The sequence below is a fragment of the Oncorhynchus mykiss genome, chromosome 29 (genome assembly GCF_057628025.1).
Source record: "Oncorhynchus mykiss isolate SJ-2025 chromosome 29, ASM5762802v1, whole genome shotgun sequence".
Classification (NCBI taxonomy): domain Eukaryota; kingdom Metazoa; phylum Chordata; class Actinopteri; order Salmoniformes; family Salmonidae; genus Oncorhynchus; species Oncorhynchus mykiss.
In genome coordinates this window covers 47407171-47430589 of record NC_143050.1, presented here as the reverse complement: position 1 = coordinate 47430589, position 23419 = coordinate 47407171, and the positions used below count along the sequence as shown (strand labels likewise).

General features: G+C 42.4%; 1 protein-coding gene across 1 annotated transcript in view; it reads right to left on the bottom strand.

The window, feature by feature from the left end:
* LOC110509539 (mitogen-activated protein kinase kinase kinase 1-like) overlaps nt 1-22171 on the bottom strand; it is a 29191-nt gene extending 7020 nt beyond the window's left edge. The window contains exons 1-6 of the mRNA XM_090226272.1: nt 22163-22171; nt 21319-21471; nt 20787-20949; nt 20196-20327; nt 19688-19830; nt 16279-16410 (exon numbers count right to left, since the gene is read on the bottom strand). Of these exons, the coding sequence (XP_090082398.1) occupies nt 16279-16410; nt 19688-19830; nt 20196-20327; nt 20787-20949; nt 21319-21471; nt 22163-22171 (732 nt within the window). The remainder of the gene's footprint in view (nt 1-16278; nt 16411-19687; nt 19831-20195; nt 20328-20786; nt 20950-21318; nt 21472-22162) is intronic.
* Nucleotides 22172-23419: the final 1248 nt, after the last annotated feature.

The following is a 23419-nucleotide window of genomic DNA, read 5'->3' as shown; positions in this document are numbered from 1 at the left end:
GAAGTGGATGGCTGCAAACTTTCTACTTTTAAACTCGGACAAAACAGAGATGCTTGTTCTAGGTCCCAAGAAACAAAGAGATCTTCTGTTGAATCTGACAATTAATCTTAATGGTTGTACAGTCGTCTCAAATAAAACTGTGAAGGACCTCGGCGTTACTCTGGACCCTGATCTCTCTTTTGAAGAACATATCAAGACCATTTCAAGGACAGCTTTTTTCCATCTACGTAACATTGCAAAAATCAGGAACTTTCTGTCCAAAAATGATGCAGAAAAATTAATCCATGCTTTTGTCACTTCCAGGTTAGACTACTGCAATGCTCTACTTTCCGGCTACCCGGATAAAGCACTAAATAAACTTCAGTTAGTGCTAAATACGGCTGCTAGAATCCTGACTAGAACCAAAAAATTTGATCATATTACTCCAGTGCTAGCCTCTCTACACTGGCTTCCTGTCAAAGCAAGGGCTGATTTCAAGGTTTTACTGCTAACCTACAAAGCATTACATGGGCTTGCTCCTATCTATCTCTCTGATTTGGTCCTGCCGTACATACCTACACGTACGCTACGGTCACAAGACGCAGGCCTCCTAATTGTCCCTAGAATTTTTAAGCAAACAGCTGGAGGCAGGGCTTTCTCCTATAGAGCTCCATTTTTATGGAACGGTCTGCCTACCCATGTCAGAGACGCAAACTCGGTCTCAACCTTTAAGTCTCTACTGAAGACTCATCTCTTCAGTGGGTCATATGATTGAGTGTAGTCTGGCCCAGGAGTGGGAGGGTGAACGGAAAGGCTCTGGAGCAACGAACCACCCTTGCTGTCTCTGCCTGGCCGGTTCCCCTCTTTCCACTGGGATTCTCTGCCTCTAACCCTATTACAGGGGCTGAGTCACTGGCTTTACTGGGGCTCTCTCATGCCGTCCCTGGAGGAGGTGCGTCACCTGAGTGGGTTGAGTCACTGATGTGGTCATCCTGTCTGGGTTGGCGCCCCCCCCCCCCCCCCCCCCCCCCTTAAGTTGTGCCGTGGCGGAGGTCTTTGTGGGCTATACTCAGCCTTGTCTCAGGATGGTAAGTTGGTGGTTGAAGATATCCCTCTAGTGGTGTGGGGGCTGTGCTTTGGCAAAGTGGGTGGGGTTATATCCTTCCTGTTTGGCCCTGTCCGGGGGTGTCCTCGGAGTGGGCCACAGTGTCTCCTGACCCCTCCTGTCTCAGCCTCCAGTATTTATGCTGCAGTAGTTTATGTGTCGGGGGGCTAGGGTCAGTTTGTTATATCTGGAGTACTTCTCCTGTCCTATTCGGTGTCCTGTGTGAATCTAAGTGTGCGTTCTCTAATTCTCTCCTTCTCTCTTTCTCTCTCTCGGAGGACCTGAGCCCTAGGACCATGCCCCAGGACTACCTGACATGATGACTCCTTGCTGTCCCCAGTCCACCTGGCTGTGCTGCTGCTCCAGTTTCAACTGTTCTGCCTTATTATTATTCGACCATGCTGATCATTTATGAACATTTGAACATCTTGGCCATGTTCTGTTATAATCTCCACCCGGCACAGCCAGAAGAGGACTGGCCATCCCACATATGCTCTCTCTAATTCTCTCTTTCTTTCTCTCTCTCGGAGGACCTGAGCCCTAGGACCATGCCCCAGGAATACCTGACATGATGACTCCTTGCTGTCCCCAGTCCACCTGACTGTGCTGCTGCTCCAGTTTCAACTATTCTGCCTTATTATTATTCGACCATGCTGGTCATTTATGAACATTTGAACATCTTGACCATGTTTTGTTATAATCTCCACCCGGCACAGCCAGAAGAGGACTGGCCACCCCACATAGCATGGTTCCTCTCTAGGTTTCTTCCTAGGTTTTGGCCTTTCTAGGGAGTTTTTCCTAGCCACCGTGCTTCTTCACCTGCATTGCTTGCTGTTTGGGGTTTTAGGCTGGGTTTCTGTACAGCACTTTGAGATATCAGCTGATGTACGAAGGGCTATATAAAATAAATTTGATTGAATTTGATTTGATCATAGCCATCTAATTTGAATTAATTTTATTTTAGCTGAGAGAGGGATAGGCCCTATAGCCTAACCTAGGCCTACTAAACTTTTATATTTATTTTCTCCCCTTTTCGTTATTATTGGTAGTTATCATTTTCACATAGGCCTCCACCATTTATAGCCTGTCGATTACGACACATTTACAGACCTAACAGGAGCCTCAATGTGTCAATTTTATGCCCATGGCCTTATCCTGTTGATATTTTGTTTTAATAAAAACAAACAACTTATCCTATAGATCCATCTTAATTTTAACTTAAGTAGTATTTTCGTTTTTGGCTAAAAAACGTACCCATTTGAAACTGCCAATTTCTCAGGCCCAGAAACTAGAATATGCAAATAATTGTCAGATTAGGATAGAAAACACTCTAAAGTTTCCAAAACTGTCATAATATTGTCTGTGAGTATAACAGAACTGATATTGCAGGCGAAAACCTGAGGAAAATCAAACAAGGAAGTGCTGTTTTTCCTGAAAGCTCTCTGTTCCATTGGATGCCTTGCCTCCAAGGGATATCAACCAGATTCCTTTTCCTATGGCTTCCTCAAGCTGTGAACAGTCTTTAGACATAGAGTTTTTCATGCGCAACTGCCATTTTCTCTCTCTCGCCTATGGAAGAAGCTACATTCCGGTTGGCAAATTATCGATTATATATTGTAAAAACAACCTGAAGATTGATTATAAAAAACATTTGACATCTTTCTACGCACTTTACGGATGCTAATTTTCGTCTGCGATGTCGTGACCGCTCGAGTCTGTGGATTTCTGAACATAATGCGCCAAACAAATGGAGGTATTTTGGATATAAAAATAATCTTTATGGAACAAAAGGAACATTTATTGTGTAACTGGGAGTCTTGTGAGTGCAAACATCCGAAGATCATCAAAGGCGATTTAATTTATTGCTTTTCTGACATTCCTGACTAAACAGCTAGGCTGCTAGCTGTTTGTAATATTTTGTCTACTGAGAGAGACGTTCTTACATAAACGCTTGTTATGCTTTCGCTGAAAAGCTTTATGGAAATCTGACACGCCAGGATTAACTTCTAAAGGTATAGGGGGCAGCATTTTCATTTTTGGATAAATAGCGTGCCCAATTTCAACTTCCTGCTACTCATGCCAAGAATATAAGATATGCATATTATTAGTAGATTTGGATAGGAAACACTCCAAAGTTTCTAAAACTGTTTGAATCATGTCTGTGAGTATAACAGAACTTACGTAGCAGGCAAAACCCAGAGGACTAACCATTCAGACTTTTTTTTTTAGGTCTCTGTCTGTTCACTGAGTTCTCATTGGCAAACAATATTTCTTAGCAACTTGTTTTCAGTTGTCACCAGTCTTTGGAATTTGGTTGAGGTTATTCATTTGTGCAATGAAGAAGTAGGGCCATCCTGGAAAAGGGTAACGCTGTTGAGAGTTGGCCAAGACTTGAAAAGTAGCGTTAGTTCCCTCTCGTGCTCTATTGAAAACAGATAGACCCCTCTTCAATTTGATCGATTATTAACGTTTAAAAATACCTAAAGTTGTATTACAAAAGTAGTTTGAAATATTTTGGCAAAGTTTATAGGCAACGTTTTAAATATTTTGCAGTGGCGTTGCGCATTTTGGAAGCTGTTTTTTTTCAAACGCGCCAAATAAATTGACATTTTGGATATATATGGACGGAATTAATCGATGAAAAGGACCAATTGTGATGTCTATGGGACATATTGGAGTGCCAAAAAAAGAAGCTCGTCAAAGGTAAAGGCATGATTTATATTTTATTTCTACGTTTTGTGTTGCGCCTGCAGGGTTGAAATATGCCTCTCTCTCTTTGTTTACTGTTGTGCTATCATCAGATAGTAGCATCTTATGCTTTCGCCGAAAAGCCTTTTAAAAATCTGACATGTTGGCTGGATTCATAATGAGTGTAGCTTTAATTGAGTATCTTACATCTGTGATTTAATGAAAGTTAGATTTTTATAGAATTGTTTTGAATTTGCCGCGCTGCATTTTCCCTGTTTTTTGCCCAAGTGGGACGCAACCGTCCCCTATTCCATAAGAAGTTAACAACAAGCTAAGCTGTGTTTTGCTATATTGCACTTGTGATTTTGTAACGGTTTTCTTCATCTGAAGGAGAGGCTCAGGATTCTTCACCAAGGAGCCCTGCTACACTTCAAAACTCCCGAAGAGGGCAAAACATTTTTTGAAGGACAATGCTGGCCACTGAGAAATGGACCAATGATTGAAAGTGATTACTGTTATTAATAAAGGAGGTAAGACGACATATAGCCGCCATCCAATGACCCACACGCCCCGCGAAATGTCATCATCATTTTCACTATATATTTTACCTCTTGGGGATGTTATTCGAAAACATAATGTTAACTTTCACTGCTATGCAGATGACACACAGCTGTACATTTCAATTAAACATGGTGAAGCCCCAAAATTGCCCTTGCTAGAAGAATGTGTTTCAGACATAAGGAAGTGGATGGCTGCAAACTTTCTACTTTTAAACTCGGACAAAACAGAGATGCTTGTTCTAGGTCCCAAGAAACAAAGAGATCTTCTGTTGAATCTGACAATTAATCTTAATGGTTGTACAGTCGTCTCAAATAAAACTGTGAAGGACCTCGGCGTTACTCTGGACCCTGATCTCTCTTTTGAAGAACATATCAAGACCATTTCAAGGACAGCTTTTTTCCATCTACGTAACATTGCAAAAATCAGGAACTTTCTGTCCAAAAATGATGCAGAAAAATTAATCCATGCTTTTGTCACTTCCAGGTTAGACTACTGCAATGCTCTACTTTCCGGCTACCCGGATAAAGCACTAAATAAACTTCAGTTAGTGCTAAATACGGCTGCTAGAATCCTGACTAGAACCAAAAAATTTGATCATATTACTCCAGTGCTAGCCTCTCTACACTGGCTTCCTGTCAAAGCAAGGGCTGATTTCAAGGTTTTACTGCTAACCTACAAAGCATTACATGGGCTTGCTCCTATCTATCTCTCTGATTTGGTCCTGCCGTACATACCTACACGTACGCTACGGTCACAAGACGCAGGCCTCCTAATTGTCCCTAGAATTTTTAAGCAAACAGCTGGAGGCAGGGCTTTCTCCTATAGAGCTCCATTTTTATGGAACGGTCTGCCTACCCATGTCAGAGACGCAAACTCGGTCTCAACCTTTAAGTCTCTACTGAAGACTCATCTCTTCAGTGGGTCATATGATTGAGTGTAGTCTGGCCCAGGAGTGGGAGGGTGAACGGAAAGGCTCTGGAGCAACGAACCACCCTTGCTGTCTCTGCCTGGCCGGTTCCCCTCTTTCCACTGGGATTCTCTGCCTCTAACCCTATTACAGGGGCTGAGTCACTGGCTTTACTGGGGCTCTCTCATGCCGTCCCTGGAGGAGGTGCGTCACCTGAGTGGGTTGAGTCACTGATGTGGTCATCCTGTCTGGGTTGGCGCCCCCCCCCCCCCCCCCCCCCCCTTAAGTTGTGCCGTGGCGGAGGTCTTTGTGGGCTATACTCAGCCTTGTCTCAGGATGGTAAGTTGGTGGTTGAAGATATCCCTCTAGTGGTGTGGGGGCTGTGCTTTGGCAAAGTGGGTGGGGTTATATCCTTCCTGTTTGGCCCTGTCCGGGGGTGTCCTCGGAGTGGGCCACAGTGTCTCCTGACCCCTCCTGTCTCAGCCTCCAGTATTTATGCTGCAGTAGTTTATGTGTCGGGGGGCTAGGGTCAGTTTGTTATATCTGGAGTACTTCTCCTGTCCTATTCGGTGTCCTGTGTGAATCTAAGTGTGCGTTCTCTAATTCTCTCCTTCTCTCTTTCTCTCTCTCGGAGGACCTGAGCCCTAGGACCATGCCCCAGGACTACCTGACATGATGACTCCTTGCTGTCCCCAGTCCACCTGGCTGTGCTGCTGCTCCAGTTTCAACTGTTCTGCCTTATTATTATTCGACCATGCTGATCATTTATGAACATTTGAACATCTTGGCCATGTTCTGTTATAATCTCCACCCGGCACAGCCAGAAGAGGACTGGCCATCCCACATATGCTCTCTCTAATTCTCTCTTTCTTTCTCTCTCTCGGAGGACCTGAGCCCTAGGACCATGCCCCAGGAATACCTGACATGATGACTCCTTGCTGTCCCCAGTCCACCTGACTGTGCTGCTGCTCCAGTTTCAACTATTCTGCCTTATTATTATTCGACCATGCTGGTCATTTATGAACATTTGAACATCTTGACCATGTTTTGTTATAATCTCCACCCGGCACAGCCAGAAGAGGACTGGCCACCCCACATAGCCTGGTTCCTCTCTAGGTTTCTTCCTAGGTTTTGGCCTTTCTAGGGAGTTTTTCCTAGCCACCGTGCTTCTTCACCTGCATTGCTTGCTGTTTGGGGTTTTAGGCTGGGTTTCTGTACAGCACTTTGAGATATCAGCTGATGTACGAAGGGCTATATAAAATAAATTTGATTGAATTTGATTTGATCATAGCCATCTAATTTGAATTAATTTTATTTTAGCTGAGAGAGGGATAGGCCCTATAGCCTAACCTAGGCCTACTAAACTTTTATATTTATTTTCTCCCCTTTTCGTTATTATTGGTAGTTATCATTTTCACATAGGCCTCCACCATTTATAGCCTGTCGATTACGACACATTTACAGACCTAACAGGAGCCTCAATGTGTCAATTTTATGCCCATGGCCTTATCCTGTTGATATTTTGTTTTAATAAAAACAAACAACTTATCCTATAGATCCATCTTAATTTTAACTTAAGTAGTATTTTCGTTTTTGGCTAAAAAACGTACCCATTTGAAACTGCCAATTTCTTAGGCCCAGAAACTAGAATATGCAAATAATTGTCAGATTAGGATAGAAAACACTCTAAAGTTTCCAAAACTGTCATAATAGTGTCTGTGAGTATAACAGAACTGATATTGCAGGCGAAAACCTGAGGAAAATCAAACAAGGAAGTGCTGTTTTTCCTGAAAGCTCTCTGTTCCATTGGATGCCTTGCCTCCAAGGGATATCAACCAGATTCCTTTTCCTATGGCTTCCTCAAGCTGTGAACAGTCTTTAGACATAGAGTTTTTCATGCGCAACTGCCATTTTCTCTCTCTCGCCTATGGAAGAAGCTACATTCCGGTTGGCAAATTATCGATTATATATTGTAAAAACAACCTGAAGATTGATTATAAAAAACATTTGACATCTTTCTACGCACTTTACGGATGCTAATTTTCGTCTGCGATGTCGTGACCGCTCGAGTCTGTGGATTTCTGAACATAATGCGCCAAACAAATGGAGGTATTTTGGATATAAAAATAATCTTTATGGAACAAAAGGAACATTTATTGTGTAACTGGGAGTCTTGTGAGTGCAAACATCCGAAGATCATCAAAGGCGATTTAATTTATTGCTTTTCTGACATTCCTGACTAAACAGCTAGGCTGCTAGCTGTTTGTAATATTTTGTCTACTGAGAGAGACGTTCTTACATAAACGCTTGTTATGCTTTCGCTGAAAAGCTTTATGGAAATCTGACACGCCAGGATTAACTTCTAAAGGTATAGGGGGCAGCATTTTCATTTTTGGATAAATAGCGTGCCCAATTTCAACTTCCTGCTACTCATGCCAAGAATATAAGATATGCATATTATTAGTAGATTTGGATAGGAAACACTCCAAAGTTTCTAAAACTGTTTGAATCATGTCTGTGAGTATAACAGAACTTACGTAGCAGGCAAAACCCAGAGGACTAACCATTCAGACTTTTTTTTTTAGGTCTCTGTCTGTTCACTGAGTTCTCATTGGCAAACAATATTTCTTAGCAACTTGTTTTCAGTTGTCACCAGTCTTTGGAATTTGGTTGAGGTTATTCATTTGTGCAATGAAGAAGTAGGGCCATCCTGGAAAAGGGTAACGCTGTTGAGAGTTGGCCAAGACTTGAAAAGTAGCGTTAGTTCCCTCTCGTGCTCTATTGAAAACAGATAGACCCCTCTTCAATTTGATCGATTATTAACGTTTAAAAATACCTAAAGTTGTATTACAAAAGTAGTTTGAAATATTTTGGCAAAGTTTATAGGCAACGTTTTAAATATTTTGCAGTGGCGTTGCGCATTTTGGAAACTGTTTTTTTTCAAACGCGCCAAATAAATTGACATTTTGGATATATATGGACGGAATTAATCGATGAAAAGGACCAATTGTGATGTCTATGGGACATATTGGAGTGCCAAAAAAAGAAGCTCGTCAAAGGTAAAGGCATGATTTATATTTTATTTCTACGTTTTGTGTTGCGCCTGCAGGGTTGAAATATGCCTCTCTCTCTTTGTTTACTGTTGTGCTATCATCAGATAGTAGCATCTTATGCTTTCGCCGAAAAGCCTTTTAAAAATCTGACATGTTGGCTGGATTCATAATGAGTGTAGCTTTAATTGAGTATCTTACATCTGTGATTTAATGAAAGTTAGATTTTTATAGAATTGTTTTGAATTTGCCGCGCTGCATTTTCCCTGTTTTTTGCCCAAGTGGGACGCAACCGTCCCCTATTCCATAAGAAGTTAACAACAAGCTAAGCTGTGTTTTGCTATATTGCACTTGTGATTTTGTAACGGTTTTCTTCATCTGAAGGAGAGGCGGACCAAAATGCAGCGTGGTGGTTATTCATGTTCTTTAATGAAGGAACTATACATGAAATAACTAACAAAACAAGAAATGTGAAAACTCAAAACAGCCCTATCTGGTGCAAACACAGAGACAGGAACAATCACCCACAAACACACAGTGAAACCCAGGCTACCTAAGTATAATTCTCAATCAAAGACAACTAATGACACCTGCCTCTGATTGAGAACCATACTAGGCCGAAACATAGAAATACCCAAATCATAGAAAAACAAACAGACTGCCCACCCAACTCACGCCCCTGACCATACTAAATAAATACAAAACAAAGGAAATAAGGTCAGAACGTGACAGATTTCATGAAAATTTAATATTTTTTGTAATTTAATTTGAATTTGGCGCTGTGCAATTCAGTGGATGTTGATGAGAATGATCCCGCTAACGGGATGGGTGCGTCAAGAAGTTTTAAGGATTTGCTGCATAATTTCTGTTTTATTTGGTCCAAAATTGTTCCCGTTTTTTGGAACACAGAATTGAGACTGAGCGTGGGGTTAATAGATCCAAAGGGATATGTCGAGTTGTTTGGGAACTCGGCTGGGGTGTTCAGAGATTGTTCAGAGATTGTTATTTTATGTACACCATTTACTTATCTTTTATATGATCACAGCTGTAACTATAATCCACCTTTACCCAGAGATAACTTTCAGTACAGTTCGATTACTGCTTGATGACATTGACTAGTACCTTAAATCTACTGACATGCCATGGTCTAGGTCATGCAATAAAATGGAAAAAGATATGTGTTCTTAAAAAGGAAAAAGCAAACATCACACTATTAAAAAAGAGACACACCTGTGTGATGGTGAACTTGCTAAACTCTGCAGAGCTTGGGTGGGAGATTGGGATTTCTCGTCTTTCAAATCAAACAAACAGTAGAGGCACAGCCATTCTTATCCATAAGCATGTTCCATTCATAATTGACAAAAACATATCTGATCTGTGGGGGAGATTTATTTTGATAACTGGGTCACTGTATGGGCAACCATTTACTATCGTAAACATATACGCCCCTAACACAGATAGTCCTGCATTCATGTCAAAAATTATAACCCTGTTCAATGAGCATTGTGTTTCCTTTGGAGTGGTGGCTGGAGATTTTAATTGTACCCTCAACCCAACCCTGGACAAATCATCTCAAGTCCCCACCACAAACCTAAGATCTTCAAAGATATTGAACTCTCTTACTAAAGAGATGGGAATGATAGGGCGGCAGGTAGCCTAGTGGTTAGAGCGTTTGACTAGTAACCGAAAGGTTGCAAGATGGAATCCCTGAGCTGACAAGGTAAAAATCTGTTGTTCTGCCCCGGAACAAGGCAGTTAACTGTTCTGAGGCCGTCATTCTAAATAAGAGTTTGTTCTTAACTGACTTGCCTAGTTAAATAAAGGTAAAATAAAATAGATATCTGGAAAAAAACTAATAGCAAAAGTATCTATGGACTATACACTATCTAATGTCCATAACACCTACACTCGTATACAGTTGAAGTTGGAAGTTTACATACAATTAGGTTGGAATCATTAGAACTCGTTTATCAACCACTCAACAAATTTCTTGTTAACAAACTATAGTTTTGGCAAGTCGGTTAGAACATCTACTTTGTGCATGACACAAGTCATTTTTCCAACAATTGTTTACAGACAGATTATTTCACTTATAATTCACTGTATTACAATTCCAGTGGGTCAAAAGTTAACATACACTAAGTTGACTGTGCTCTTTTCTTTTGGCTTTAGAAGCTCCTGATAGGCTAATTGACATCATTTGAGTCAATTGGAGGTGTACCTGTGGATGTATTTCAAGGACTACCTTCAAAATCAGTGCCTCTTTGCTTAACATCATGGGAAAATCAAAAGAAAAAAGCCAAGACCTCAGAAAAATAATTGTAGACCTCCACAAGTCTGGTTCATCCTTGGGAGCAATTTCCAAATGCCTGAAGGTACCACGCACCTGTACCTGTACAAACAATAGTACGCAAGTATAAACACTATGGGACCACGCAGCCGTCATACCGCTCAGGAAGAACACGCGTTCTGTCTCCTAGAGATGAACGTACTTTGGTGTGAAAAGCACAAATCAATCCCAGAACAACAGCAAAGGACCTTGTGAAGATGCTGAAGAAAAAGGGTACAAAAGTATCTATATCCACAGTAAAACGAGTCCTATATCGACATAACCTGAAAGGCCACTCAGCAAGGAAGAAGCCACTGCTCCAAAACCACCATAAAAAAGCCAGACTACGGTTTGCAACTGCACATGGGGACAAAGATCGTACTTTTTGGAGAAATGTCCTTTGGTCTGATGAAACAAAAATAGAACTGTTTGGCCATAATGACCATCATTATGTTTGGAGGAAAAAGGGTGAGGCTTGCAAGCCAAAGAACACCATCCCATCCTTGATGCATGGGGGTGGCAGCATCATGTTGTGGGGGTGCTTTGCTGCAGGAGGGACTGGTACACTTCACAAAATAGATGGCATCATGAGATAGGAAAATTATGTGGATATATTGAAGCAACATCTCAAGACATCAGTCAGGCAGGAAGCTTGGTAGCAAATGGGTCTTCCAAATGGACAATGACACCAAGCATACTTCCAAAGTTGTGAAAAATGGCTTATGGACAGCAAAGTCAAGTTATTGGAGTTGCCATCACAAAGCCCTGACCTCAATCCTATAGAAAATTTGTGTGGCAGATCTGAAAAAGCGTGTGCGTGCAAGGAGGACTACAAACCTGACTCAGTTACACCAGCTCTGTCAGGAGGAATGGGCCAAAATTCACGCAACTTATTGTGGGAAGGTTGTGGAAGGCTACCAAAAACATTTGACCCGAGTTAAACAATTTAAAGGCAAAGCTACCAAATACGATTTGAGTGTATGTAAACTTCTGACCCACTGGGAATGTGATGAAAGAAATAAAACCTGAAATAAATCATTCTCTCTACTATTACATTCTCTCAACATTTCACATTCTTAAAATAAAGTGGTGATCCTAACTGACCTAAGACAGGGAATTCTTACTAGGATTAAATATCAGGAATTGTGAAAAACTGAGTTTTAATGTATTTGGCTAAGGTGTATGTAAACTTCTGACTTCAACTGAACATGATGAGATTATGGACAGCCAAGCATCAATCATTATGTCACCAGAATAAGATATTTATTGGAGTGTGAAGCTCATTACCCTGTGAAGTTCATCATAATTTATTTAATCTGCAGACTAATAAACTGCATGCTTTCCAAAGTCATAGTGGGAGGACCAGACAATATCACTCTGTGGCTAGAATTCAAATCAAATCAAATCAAATTTTATTTGTCACATACACATGGTTAGCAGATGTTAATGCGAGTGTAGCGAAATGCTTGTGCTTCTAGTTCCGACAATGCAGTAATAACCAACAAGTAATCTAACTAACAATTCCAAAACTACTGTCTTGTACACAGTGTAAGGGGATAAAGAATATGTACATAAGGATATATGAATGAGTGATGGTACAGAGCAGCATAGGCAAGATACAGTAGATGGTATCGAGTACAGTATGTACAAATGAGATGAGTATGTAAACAAAGTGGCATAGTTTAAAGTGGCTAGTGATACATGTATTACATAAGGATACAGTCGATGATATAGAGTACAGTATATACGTATGCATATGAGATGAATAATGTAGGGTAAGTAACATTATATAAGGTAGCATTGTTTAAAGTGGCTAGTGATATATTTACATCATTTCCCATCAATTCCCATTATTAAAGTGGCTGGAGTTGAGTCAGTGTCAGTGTGTTGGCAGCAGCCACTCAATGTTAGTGGTGGCTGTTTAACAGTCTGATGGCCTTGAGATAGAAGCTGTTTTTCAGTCTCTCGGTCCCAGCTTTGATGCACCTGTACTGACCTCGCCTTCTGGATGATAGCGGGGTGAACAGGCAGTGGCTCGGGTGGTTGATGTCCTTGATGATCTTTATGGCCTTCCTGTGACATCGGGTGGTGTAGGTGTCCTGGAGGGCAGGTAGTTTGCCCCCGGTGATGCGTTGTGCAGACCTCACCACCCTCTGGAGAGCCTTACGGTTGAGGGCGGAGCAGTTGCCGTACCAGGCGGTGATACAGCCCGCCAGGATGCTCTCGATTGTGCATCTGTAGAAGTTTGTGAGTGCTTTTGGTGACAAGCCAAATTTCTTCAGCCTCCTGAGGTTGAAGAGGCGCTGCTGCGCCTTCTTCACAATGCTGTCTGTGTGAGTGGACCAATTCAGTTTGTCTGTGATGTGTATGCCGAGGAACTTAAAACTTGCTACCCTCTCCACTACTGTTCCATCGATGTGGATAGGGGGGTGTTCCCTCTGCTGTTTCCTGAAGTCCACAATCATCTCCTTAGTTTTGTTGACGTTGAGTGTGAGGTTATTTTCCTGACACCACACTCCGAGGGCCCTCACCTCCTCCCTGTAGGCCGTCTCGTCGTTGTTGGTAATCAAGCCTACCACTGTTGTGTCGTCCGCAAACTTGATGATTGAGTTGGAGGCGTGCGTGGCCACGCAGTCGTGGGTGAACAGGGAGTACAGGAGAGGGCTCAGAACGCACCCTTGTGGGGCCCCAGTGTTGAGGATCAGCGGGGAGGAGATGTTGTTGCCTACCCTCACCACCTGGGGGCGGCCCGTCAGGAAGTCCAGTACCCAGTTGCACAGGGCGGGGTCGAGACCCAGGGTCTCGAGCTTGATGACGAGCTTGGAGGGTACTATGGTGTTGAATGCCGAGCTGTAGTCAATGAACAGCATTCTCACATAGGTATTCCTCTTGTCCAGATGGGTTAGGGCGGTGTGCAGTGTGGTTGAGATTGCATCGTCTGTGGACCTATTTGGGCGGTAAGCAAATTGGAGTGGGTCTAGGGTGTCAGGTAGGGTGGAGGTGATATGGTCCTTGACTAGTCTCTCAAAGCACTTCATGATGACGGAAGTGAGTGCTACGGGGCGGTAGTCGTTTAGCTCAGTTACCTTAGCTTTCTTGGGAACAGGAACAATGGTGGCCCTCTTGAAGCATGTGGGAACAGCAGACTGGTATAGGGATTGATTGAATATGTCCGTAAACACACCGGCCAGCTGGTCTGCGCATGCTCTGAGGGCGCGGCTGGGGATGCCGTCTGGGCCTGCAGCCTTGCGAGGGTTAACACGTTTAAATGTCTTACTCACCTCGGCTGCAGTGAAGGAGAGCAATTTACTTCAATATGATGGTTGTTATATCAATATTTGCATATAAAGCGTTTTTATTTCTCACTTAAAAATATCCCACCTTTTCTAGGGTATTTTTTGGGGTCAATACTGTATGTGGAAAGTTTACTGTCAAATTGCTGATCCCATCAAGCTTGTCATGACATTTGATATCCGAAATGTACTTTACTCGCATAAAAATGTTGGATAGAAACCTGGTTATTGAAAACCTGTGGTTTGAATTGAAGAAAGGGGGATACCTAGTCAGTGGTACAACTGAATGGATTCAACTGAAATGTGTCTTCCACATTTAACCCAACCCCTCTCAATCAGAGAGGTGCGGGCGGCTGCCATAATCAACATCCACGTCCTCGGCGGCAGGGAACAGTGGGTTCACTGCCTTGCTCAGTGGCAGAAAAACAGATTTGTACCTTGTCAGCTCAGGGATTCAATCCAGCAACCTTTCAGGTACTGGCCCAACGCTCTAACCACTAGACTACCTGCCGGGCAGTCCATCAGCGCAGGCGAAGGATATCAAGGATCTGGAAAGACTCTGCATAGAGGAATGATCTAAAATCATTCACAATATGTTCTCAAATCTCATAAAATTCTGCCTGAAAGTGGAATTATGTGGAATTATGTTTTTCAATATGACCTTAACAATTATCTGTAAGGTCTCAGTGAAGCAGTACATTTTAAAACACAGATTCAAACACAAAAACCAGGGAGGTATTCCAATTCCTCGCAAATAAGGGCACCTATCGGTAGATGGGTAAACATTTTAAAAAGCAGACATTGAATATCTCTTTGAGCACGGTGAAGTTATTAATTACACTTTGGATGGTGTATCAATACACCCAGTCACTACAAAGATACGGGCGTCCTTCCTAACTGCCGGAAAGAGGCCAATGGTGACTTTAAAACAGTTACAGTTTAATGGCTGTGACAGTAGAAAACTGAGGATGGACCAACAACATTGCAGTTATTCCACAATACTAACCTAATTGACAAAGTGAAATTGAAGGAAGCAAATCCAATACAACACATTACTGAGTACCACACCCCATATTTTCAAGTATAGTTATGGGTATGCTTGAAATTCTAAAGGACTGGGGAGTTTTTCATGATAAAAAAATAAATGGAATGGAGCTAAGCACAGGCAAAATCCTGGAGGAAAACATGATTCAGTCTGCTTTCTGCTTTCCATCAGACACTGGGAGATTAATGAACTTTTCAGCAAGAGAAACCTAAACCTAAAAACAAGGCCAAATCTACACTGGAGTTGCTTACCAAGAAGACAGTGAATGTTCCTGAGTGGCAAAGTTGTTGTCTAGCAATGATAAACAACCAATTTGACAGAGATTGAATACTTCTTTTTTTTAAATAGTGGGCAAATGTTGCACAATCCAGTTGTGGAAAGGTCTTAGAGACTTATCAAGAAATATTCACAGCTGTAATCGCTGCCGAAGGTGTTTGTTTCTATGAAGTATTGACTTAGGTGTCTGAATATAGAATATAATATATAGATATTTCTTAATTTTCAATAAATTAGCAAACATTTTTAAAAACATGTTTTCACTTCGTCATTATGGGGTAACAAATATTTAATCCATTTTGAATTCAGGCTGTAACACAAAAAAATGTGGAACAAGTCAAGGGGTATGAATGCTTTATGAAGTCACTAGAGTACTGTATGTCTTTTACAACTATACGTGAGTCTTTACAGCTATATGTGTGTACATCAATCAATATAAAGTAATGTTGTAACAGTCTATCCTGTGAATTATTTCACAGTTCAGCCTTACAAGCAGAGAGTGACAACTCCATCTAGTTGGGGAAAACACTGATTGTGCAGTTTTTTGTGGGTCGCATATTTTACTAGGCAAGTCAGTTAAGAACACATTCTTATTTTGGCCTAGGAACAGTGGAACTGCCTGTTCAGGGGCAGAATGACAGATTTGAACCTTTTCAGCTCGGGGATTTGAACTTGCAACCTTTCGGTTACTAGTCCAACGCTCTAACCGCTAGGCTACCCTGCCGCCCATTATCATATTCAATGATAATGCTAAAGACCAACAATAAAATGTCTAGGTAGAGGATATTTCTGGTCCTGAAGACAAATTGATCACATATCTAAGTGACTGGACATGGTTTCCTTAAAATCCTAACCTTGTGGCTTTAATTATAACAATAATAAATGCCCTTTAGCAGACACTTTTATTCAAAGAGACTTATAGTCATGCGTGCATACATTTTTCACATTGGGTGGCCCCAGGAATCAAACCTACAATCCTGACATTTCAAGCACCATGCTCTACCAACTGAGCCATACAGGACCACAATTATTGTGTTGACGGTACCTTGAATATGAGGGCCAGATGGTTGGAGTGTTTCTCTGCGTTCCAGGGGGGCTTGGCACACGTCATCTCGATGACGGCACAGCCCACACTCCACACATCACAGCTCCGGCCGTACTGCTGTCCACGTAGCACCTACAGAGTCAACCATACACTGAAGGTGTCAACATATGGACAAATACATTGTTTATTGAATTTGAGCATTTAATGCATGCACCCACTACACACGCACACTTAACTCTACTCCATTCATAGTCTTTAATGTGCAAATAGCAGCAGAATGGACTGAAATGGCAAGCCATTGTTTTACAGCACTTGACTGGGTGCTGTTGAGGAGTGGCATAGTTACACAACAGACTTATATTTGGTGGATGGACACAATGTCAAACCAAAGGATGTGACTCGGCCAACAAGTTAAATTTATCACGGAGCCTCCCATCATGTTTTGTTGGGTCTGTATTTAGATGCTCTCTTTCTTCATTCTTTATCACGACTATGGCTTCAATTCCGCTAGCTGCTTGAAGCCACACACTTCACGACTATGGCTTCAATGCCGCTAGCTGCTTGAAGCCACGCACTGGACTTGTATTATCACCCGGCTACGCATGCCTTTCCCTAACGTCACCATGCCGTGTCGATTGCTGTTCTGGTTTGTAACTATTGTTTTATTTCACTGTAGAGCCTCTAGCACTGCTCAACACGCCTCGGCTAACAATTTAGTTCCACCCCCCACACACGCAGTGACATCACCTGGTTTAAATGCTATTTCTAGAGACAATATCTCTTTCATTATCACTATGTGCACAGGTTTACCCCCACTGTATTCACATCCTACTATACCGTTGTCTGTACATTATGCCTTAAACATATATTCTACCGTGCCCAGAAATCTGCTCCTTTTACTCTCTGTTCTGAACGTACTAGGCGTCCAGCCCTAGCACACTCCACCAATCCGGAAGTCCTAGCCGTGTCTGAATCCTGGCTTAGGAAGACCACCAAAAACCTTGAAATTTCCATCCCTAACTATAAAATTTTCCGACAAGATAGAACTGCCAAAGGGGGCGGTGTTGCAATTTACTGCAAAGATAACCTGCAGAGTTCTGTCTTACTATCCAGGTCTGTACCCAAACAATTTGAGCTTCTACTTCTAAAAATTAACCTTTCCAGAAACAAGTCTCTCACCGTTGCCACTTGCTATAGACCACCCTCTGCCCCCAGCTGTTCCCTCAACACCATATGTGATTTGATTGCCCCCATCTATCTTCTGAACTCGTGCTGCTAGGTGACCTAAACTGGGACATGCTTAACACCCCGGCCATCCTACAATCTAAACTTGATGCCCTCAATCTCACACAATTTATCAATGAACCTACCAGATATAACCTCAAATCCGTAAACACGGGCACCCTCATAGATACAGTGCCTTGCGAAAGTATTCGGCCCCCTTGAACTTTGCGACCTTTTGCCACATTTCAGGCTTCAAACATAAAGATATAAAACTGTATTTTTTTGTGAAGAATCAACAACAAGTGGGACACAATCATGAAGTGGAACGACATTTATTGGATATTTCAAACTTTTTTAACAAATCAAAAACTGAAAAATTGGGCGTGCAAAATTATTCAGCCCCTTTACTTTCAGTGCAGCAAACTCTCTCCAGAAGTTCAGTGAGGATCTCTGAATGATCCAATGTTGACCTAAATGACTAATGATGATAAATACAATCCACCTGTGTGTAATCAAGTCTCCGTATAAATGCACCTGCACTGTGATAGTCTCAGAGGTCCGTTAAATGCGCAGAGAGCATCATGAAGAACAAGGAACACACCAGGCAGGTCCAAGATACTGTTGTGAAGAAGTTTAAAACCGGATTTGGATACAAAAAGATTTCCCAAGCTTTAAACATCCCAAGGAGCACTGTGCAAGCGATAATATTGAAATGGAAGGAGTATCAGACCACTGCAAATCTACCAAGACCTGGCCGTTCCTCTAAACTTTCAGCTCATACAAGGAGAAAACTGATCAGAGATGCAACCAAGAGGCCCATGATCACTCTGGATGAACTGCAGAGATCTACAGCTGAGGTGGGAGACTCTGTCCATAGGACAACAATCAGTCGTATATTGCACAAATCTGGCCTTTATGGAAGAGTGGCAAGAAGAAAGCCATTTCTTAAAGATATCCATAAAAAGTGTCGGTTAAAGTTTGCCCCAAGCCACCTGGGAGACACAAACGTGGAAGAAGGTGCTCTGGTCAGATGAAACCAAAATTGAACTTTTTGGCAACAATGCAAAACGTTATGTTTGGCGTAAAAGCAACACACCATCCCCACTGTCAAACATGGTGGTGGCACCATCATGGTTTGGGCCTGCTTTTCTTCAGCAGGGACAGGGAAGATGGTTAAAATTGATGGGAAGATGGATGGAGCCAAATACAGGACCATTCTGGAAGAAAACCTGATGGAGTCTGCAAAAGACCTGAGACTGGGACGGAGATTTGTCTTCCAACAAGACAATGATCCAAAACATAAAGCAAAATCTACAATGGAATGGTTCAAAAATAAACATATCCAGGTGTTAGAATGGCCAAGTCAAAGTCCAGACCTGAATCCAATCGAGAATCTGTGGAAAGAACTGAAAACTGCTGTTCACAAATGCTCTCCATCCAACCTCACTGAGCTCGAGCTGTTTTGCAAGGAGGAATGGGAAAAAATGTCAGTCTCTCGATGTGCAAAACTGATAGAGACATACCCCAAGCGAATTACAGCTGTAATCGCAGCAAAAGGTGGCGCTACAAAGTATTAACTTAAGGGGGCTGAATAATTTTGCACGCCCAATTTTTCAGTTTTTGATTTGTTAAAAAAGTTTGAAATGTCCATTCAGAATCACGTGTCAGCTGGGGAACTGAACTAAAGTGGATTTAGATTTCTCAGTAACTCCCAAATGAAAGAAAATTATAATCCCTTTTGAGAGAGGGCCCCCACAATAGAGTCCGGACCTTTAATGCCTTGTTATTACTGTGGCTCCCAAAACCTTGTTTAATTAGGAGGGAGTTCAGCTGTGAAATGCCTATCACAGCACAGCAGCCCAGTTCATAATCAGCATCCTCAGGGACCTCTTCAAAAAAATAGCCCCCACAGAAGGCTACTGCTTCTGCCGCTGTTTCTTCTTTCTCTTTCAGATCCTCTCCACAAACAGGATACAGAGGATTGAGAGGTTTTGATCTTAGGGCATTCGTTTAAGTGGCAGAATTTTCTAGCTTTATGCTCACAAGCTTCATGCCAGCCATCACTTGTACACAGTGTGTGTGTCTGAAATGCTCTGTGGCTCTGGTCAAAAGTAGTGCACTAAATGCCGGGAAGAGAGTGCTAATTCTGACACAGATTTAGTCTCTCTCTGTCATCCATGTTTACCTCGGGGGCCATGAAGGCGATGGTTCCCAGGAGTTGGCCTTGGAACTCCCCTGCTCCAGTGTCCTTAGAGGCCAGTCTGGCAGCAGCCCCAAAGTCAGCTATACGCAGCCTCTGACCTGTGCTGTCAATCAGCAGGTTGGCACCTGGGGGAGAGAGAGAGTGGAAATGGGGAAGGGTAGTTATTGAAGAGATAGGATGTCCTGACCAGTAAAAATCCCAAGCCCTTATTATAATAAGCCCCCACAGTCAAAAGCTAAAACGTGGAACACATGAATGAGTTTGTTTGTGTCATGGGTCTAGCACATAGGGGCTTTCCATCCCCCTTCCTTCAGCTCTGTGACAGGCAGCACAATTTCAGCAGGGATTTCGTGTGTGTGTGTGTGTGTGTGTGTGTGTGTGTGTGTGTGTGTGTGTGTGTGTGTGTGTGTGTGTGTGTGTGTGTGTGTGTGTGTGTGTGTGTGTGTGTGTGTGTGTGTGTGTGTGTGTGTGTGTGTGTGTGTGTGCTCACCTTTGATGTCTCTGTGGATGATCTGATTCTCATGGAGGTAGGCCAGGCCTCGGAGCAGCTGCCCCGTGTAGTTGATGATCACAGCCTCCTTGAAGGCCCCGTACTTGTTAAGGAGATGGGACACACTCCCACCTGGACACAACATAGAGAGGATAAACCATAGAGATTGACTAGGTTATAGTAATTCTTTCTATTTCTAAGGGAGCAACAGTGTGATTGTTATAGGAGGGAGGACAATGTTTCATAGTAGGAGGGATAGGGTCAGAAGTTACAATATCTACTATGACGTTAAACTTCTGGAATTTCTTAATTAGTTACATAAAGTTATTGCAGCTGATACATATTCATCCCATAACTTGAAAGTTCTCTCATTAGTAATACAAGTTCAATTAATACTATACATTTTGAAAAGTAAAAAAAAAAAAAAAGATTGATCATGTCGCAAGGATAAAATAGCAGGAAACAATAATCTATCAAATTAGATTAAAATAAAACCCATCTAAATCAAACTGGATTGATTTGAATTGAACAAAGGATGAAAGCGGGAAACGTTTTTTCAACGTTGGATGTGTCATCATCAAAGGCACTTACCTGCCATCCACTCTACCATCAGGTTGTAGTTGCTCTTCTCGCAGGTGGCCCCCAGCATGCGGATTATGTTGGGGTGGTTGAGGTGGGCCATCATCCGGATCTCCTCCCTCAGAGCCTCCACCACCTCTTCCTGCTCCGACGATGTGTTCCTCACATACGTCACCTAGATGGAGAGGACACACACACTCATGGTTATTAGGGGATGAATGAGCTGGACATTCTCTTTAAGGGCTGCATCTCAGTTTGACGTCTCAGTTTGATGTTAAAATTGAATTAACTCTGAAATGGAATCCACCTAGCTCCCAATCCTAGACACTCCTGCAGATCTGAAATAATTGAATCGGTATAGAAAATATGGTAATAGGTCCCCCTTGCCCTCTGAACGGCTAGGATGAATTTTCACAATATTGCTTATACCTATCCATTTCAATCATATCAACAGGAGTACATAGGGGTTGTTTTGAATTCATCATAGGAGAATCAGCCCTAGGATAGGATCTCTGATGGCCTTGTATGTGTCTCCTCTTCTCACCTGTTTGACTGCCAGCAAGGTGCCAGTGCCCACGTCCTGGGCCTGGTAGCAGGAGGAGAAGGCCCCCAAGCCAATCTGCTGGCCCTTCAGCCACTCGTGGCTCTCCCTGTAGGGCTGCTTTGCTTTGGTAAGGCCAGTCAGAGTCTCTGGGGTCTGGGGAACAATAGAAGACATCATGTCAGTGTGCCATCCCATACCAGGGCAGGATACAATGTTGTGGAACACTTAGATAGATATTATGAAGATCAAACATGCATTTCTGACATGTAGCCAGGAATCACGTCAGTTCTATTTATGACGTTTCTATCTGCAACGTTTCACGTCTGTCGACTGAACGTGGCCTGGGCCTATTGCCTATACACATACAATTAACTGCCAAAATAAAGAAACACCAACATAAAGTGTTTTAACAGGGCGTTGGGCCACCACAAGCCAGACCAGCTTCAATGCACCTTGGCATAGATTCTACAAGTGTCTGGAACTCTATTGGAGGGATGCGACATCATTCTTCCACAAGAAATTCCATCATTTGGTGTTTTATTCATGGTGGTGGAAAATGTGGTCTCAGGCGCCGCTCCAGAATCTCCCATAAGTGTCTAATTAGGTTGAGATCTGGTGACTGAGACGGCCATTGTAAAAAATGGCCAGCTTCAGTCAGCTATTTAGTGCTTTCTACATAGGCAGTTCAGCCTCCTATTCACAAGACCCAAACTTCTTTAGTTGTTATTGGTCAAGGTCATGCCAGACAGCATTATGTTAGCCTATCAGCAGTTAGTACTCCTGGGACGTTCAGTGTAGCACGAGCAGGGCAGATGTCAGAAAAGTGCTTCAGTCAGAAACTTACTTTCACCATACTGACAGCATTTCATGTTTTCCATCCTACTAGTCTTTCTCCTGTGGTTAAAATACTTTTGCTGTCTGATATTTTATTGTGCCTGCATCTTAAAGTGCCTTAAGATGTTTATGTCTTGTTGTTTTCGGAGCTCAATATTAACTATTGTTATAACTACCATTTGTATTGAGGGTGTTAGTTAGCTCGCGGTCTCACTAGCGTTGGCTCTAGCATTAACAATTTAATTCAGAATGTATTAGGATTTAGCATGCTTATTAGCATTTATCCGTTTGTTAGCATTTCTCATGCATGGTGCTATGCTAGATTATTTGTTTATATAGCTCATGCTATATTTAAACAACAACGCACGGGGGTGGGTGTGGTATATGGCCAATATACCATGGCTAAGGGCTATTCTTAGGCAAGACGCAACACCTTTAGCTGTGGTATATTGGTTATATATCACAAACCCCCGAGGTGCCTTATTGCTATTAAAAACTGCTTACCAATGTAATGGCTGTCAGCCAATTAACATTCAGGGCTCGAACCACCCAGTTTATAATCTGGGTTATATTCGTAGACATTTTTACATTGCTGTATTTGCTATACAGTGCCTTGGGAAAGTATTCAGACCCCTTGACTTGTTCCATCTTTTGTTATGTTACAGCCTTATTTTAAAACTGATGAGGAAAAAAAAATCCTCCTCAATCTACACACAATACTGAAATATTACATTTATGTAAGTATTCAGACCCTTTACTCAGTACTTTGTTGAAGCATCTTTGGCAGCGATTACAGCATCGATTCTTCTTGGGTATAACACTACAAGCTTGGCACACCTGTTTTTTGGGGGGAGTTTCTTCCATTCTTCTCTGCAGATCCTCTCAAGCTCTGTCAGGTTGGATGGAGAGCGTACCTGCACAGCTAATTTCAGGTCTCTCCAGAGATGTTAGATCGGGTTCAAGTCCTGGCTCTGGCTGGGCCACTCAAGGACATTCAGAGACTTGTCCAAAAAAGCCACTCCTGCGTTGTTTTGGCTGTGTGCTTAGGGTCGTTGTCCTGTTGGAAGGTGATCCTTCGCCCCAGTCTGAGGACCTGAGTGCTCTGGAGCAGGTTTTCATCAAGGATATCTCTGTACTTTGCTCAGTTCATCTTTCCCTTGATCCTGACTAGCACCAGTCCCTGCTGCTGAAAAACATCACCGTAGGAATGGAGCCAGGTTTCCTCCAGACGTGAAGCTTGGCATTCAGGCCAAAGTGTTCAATCTTG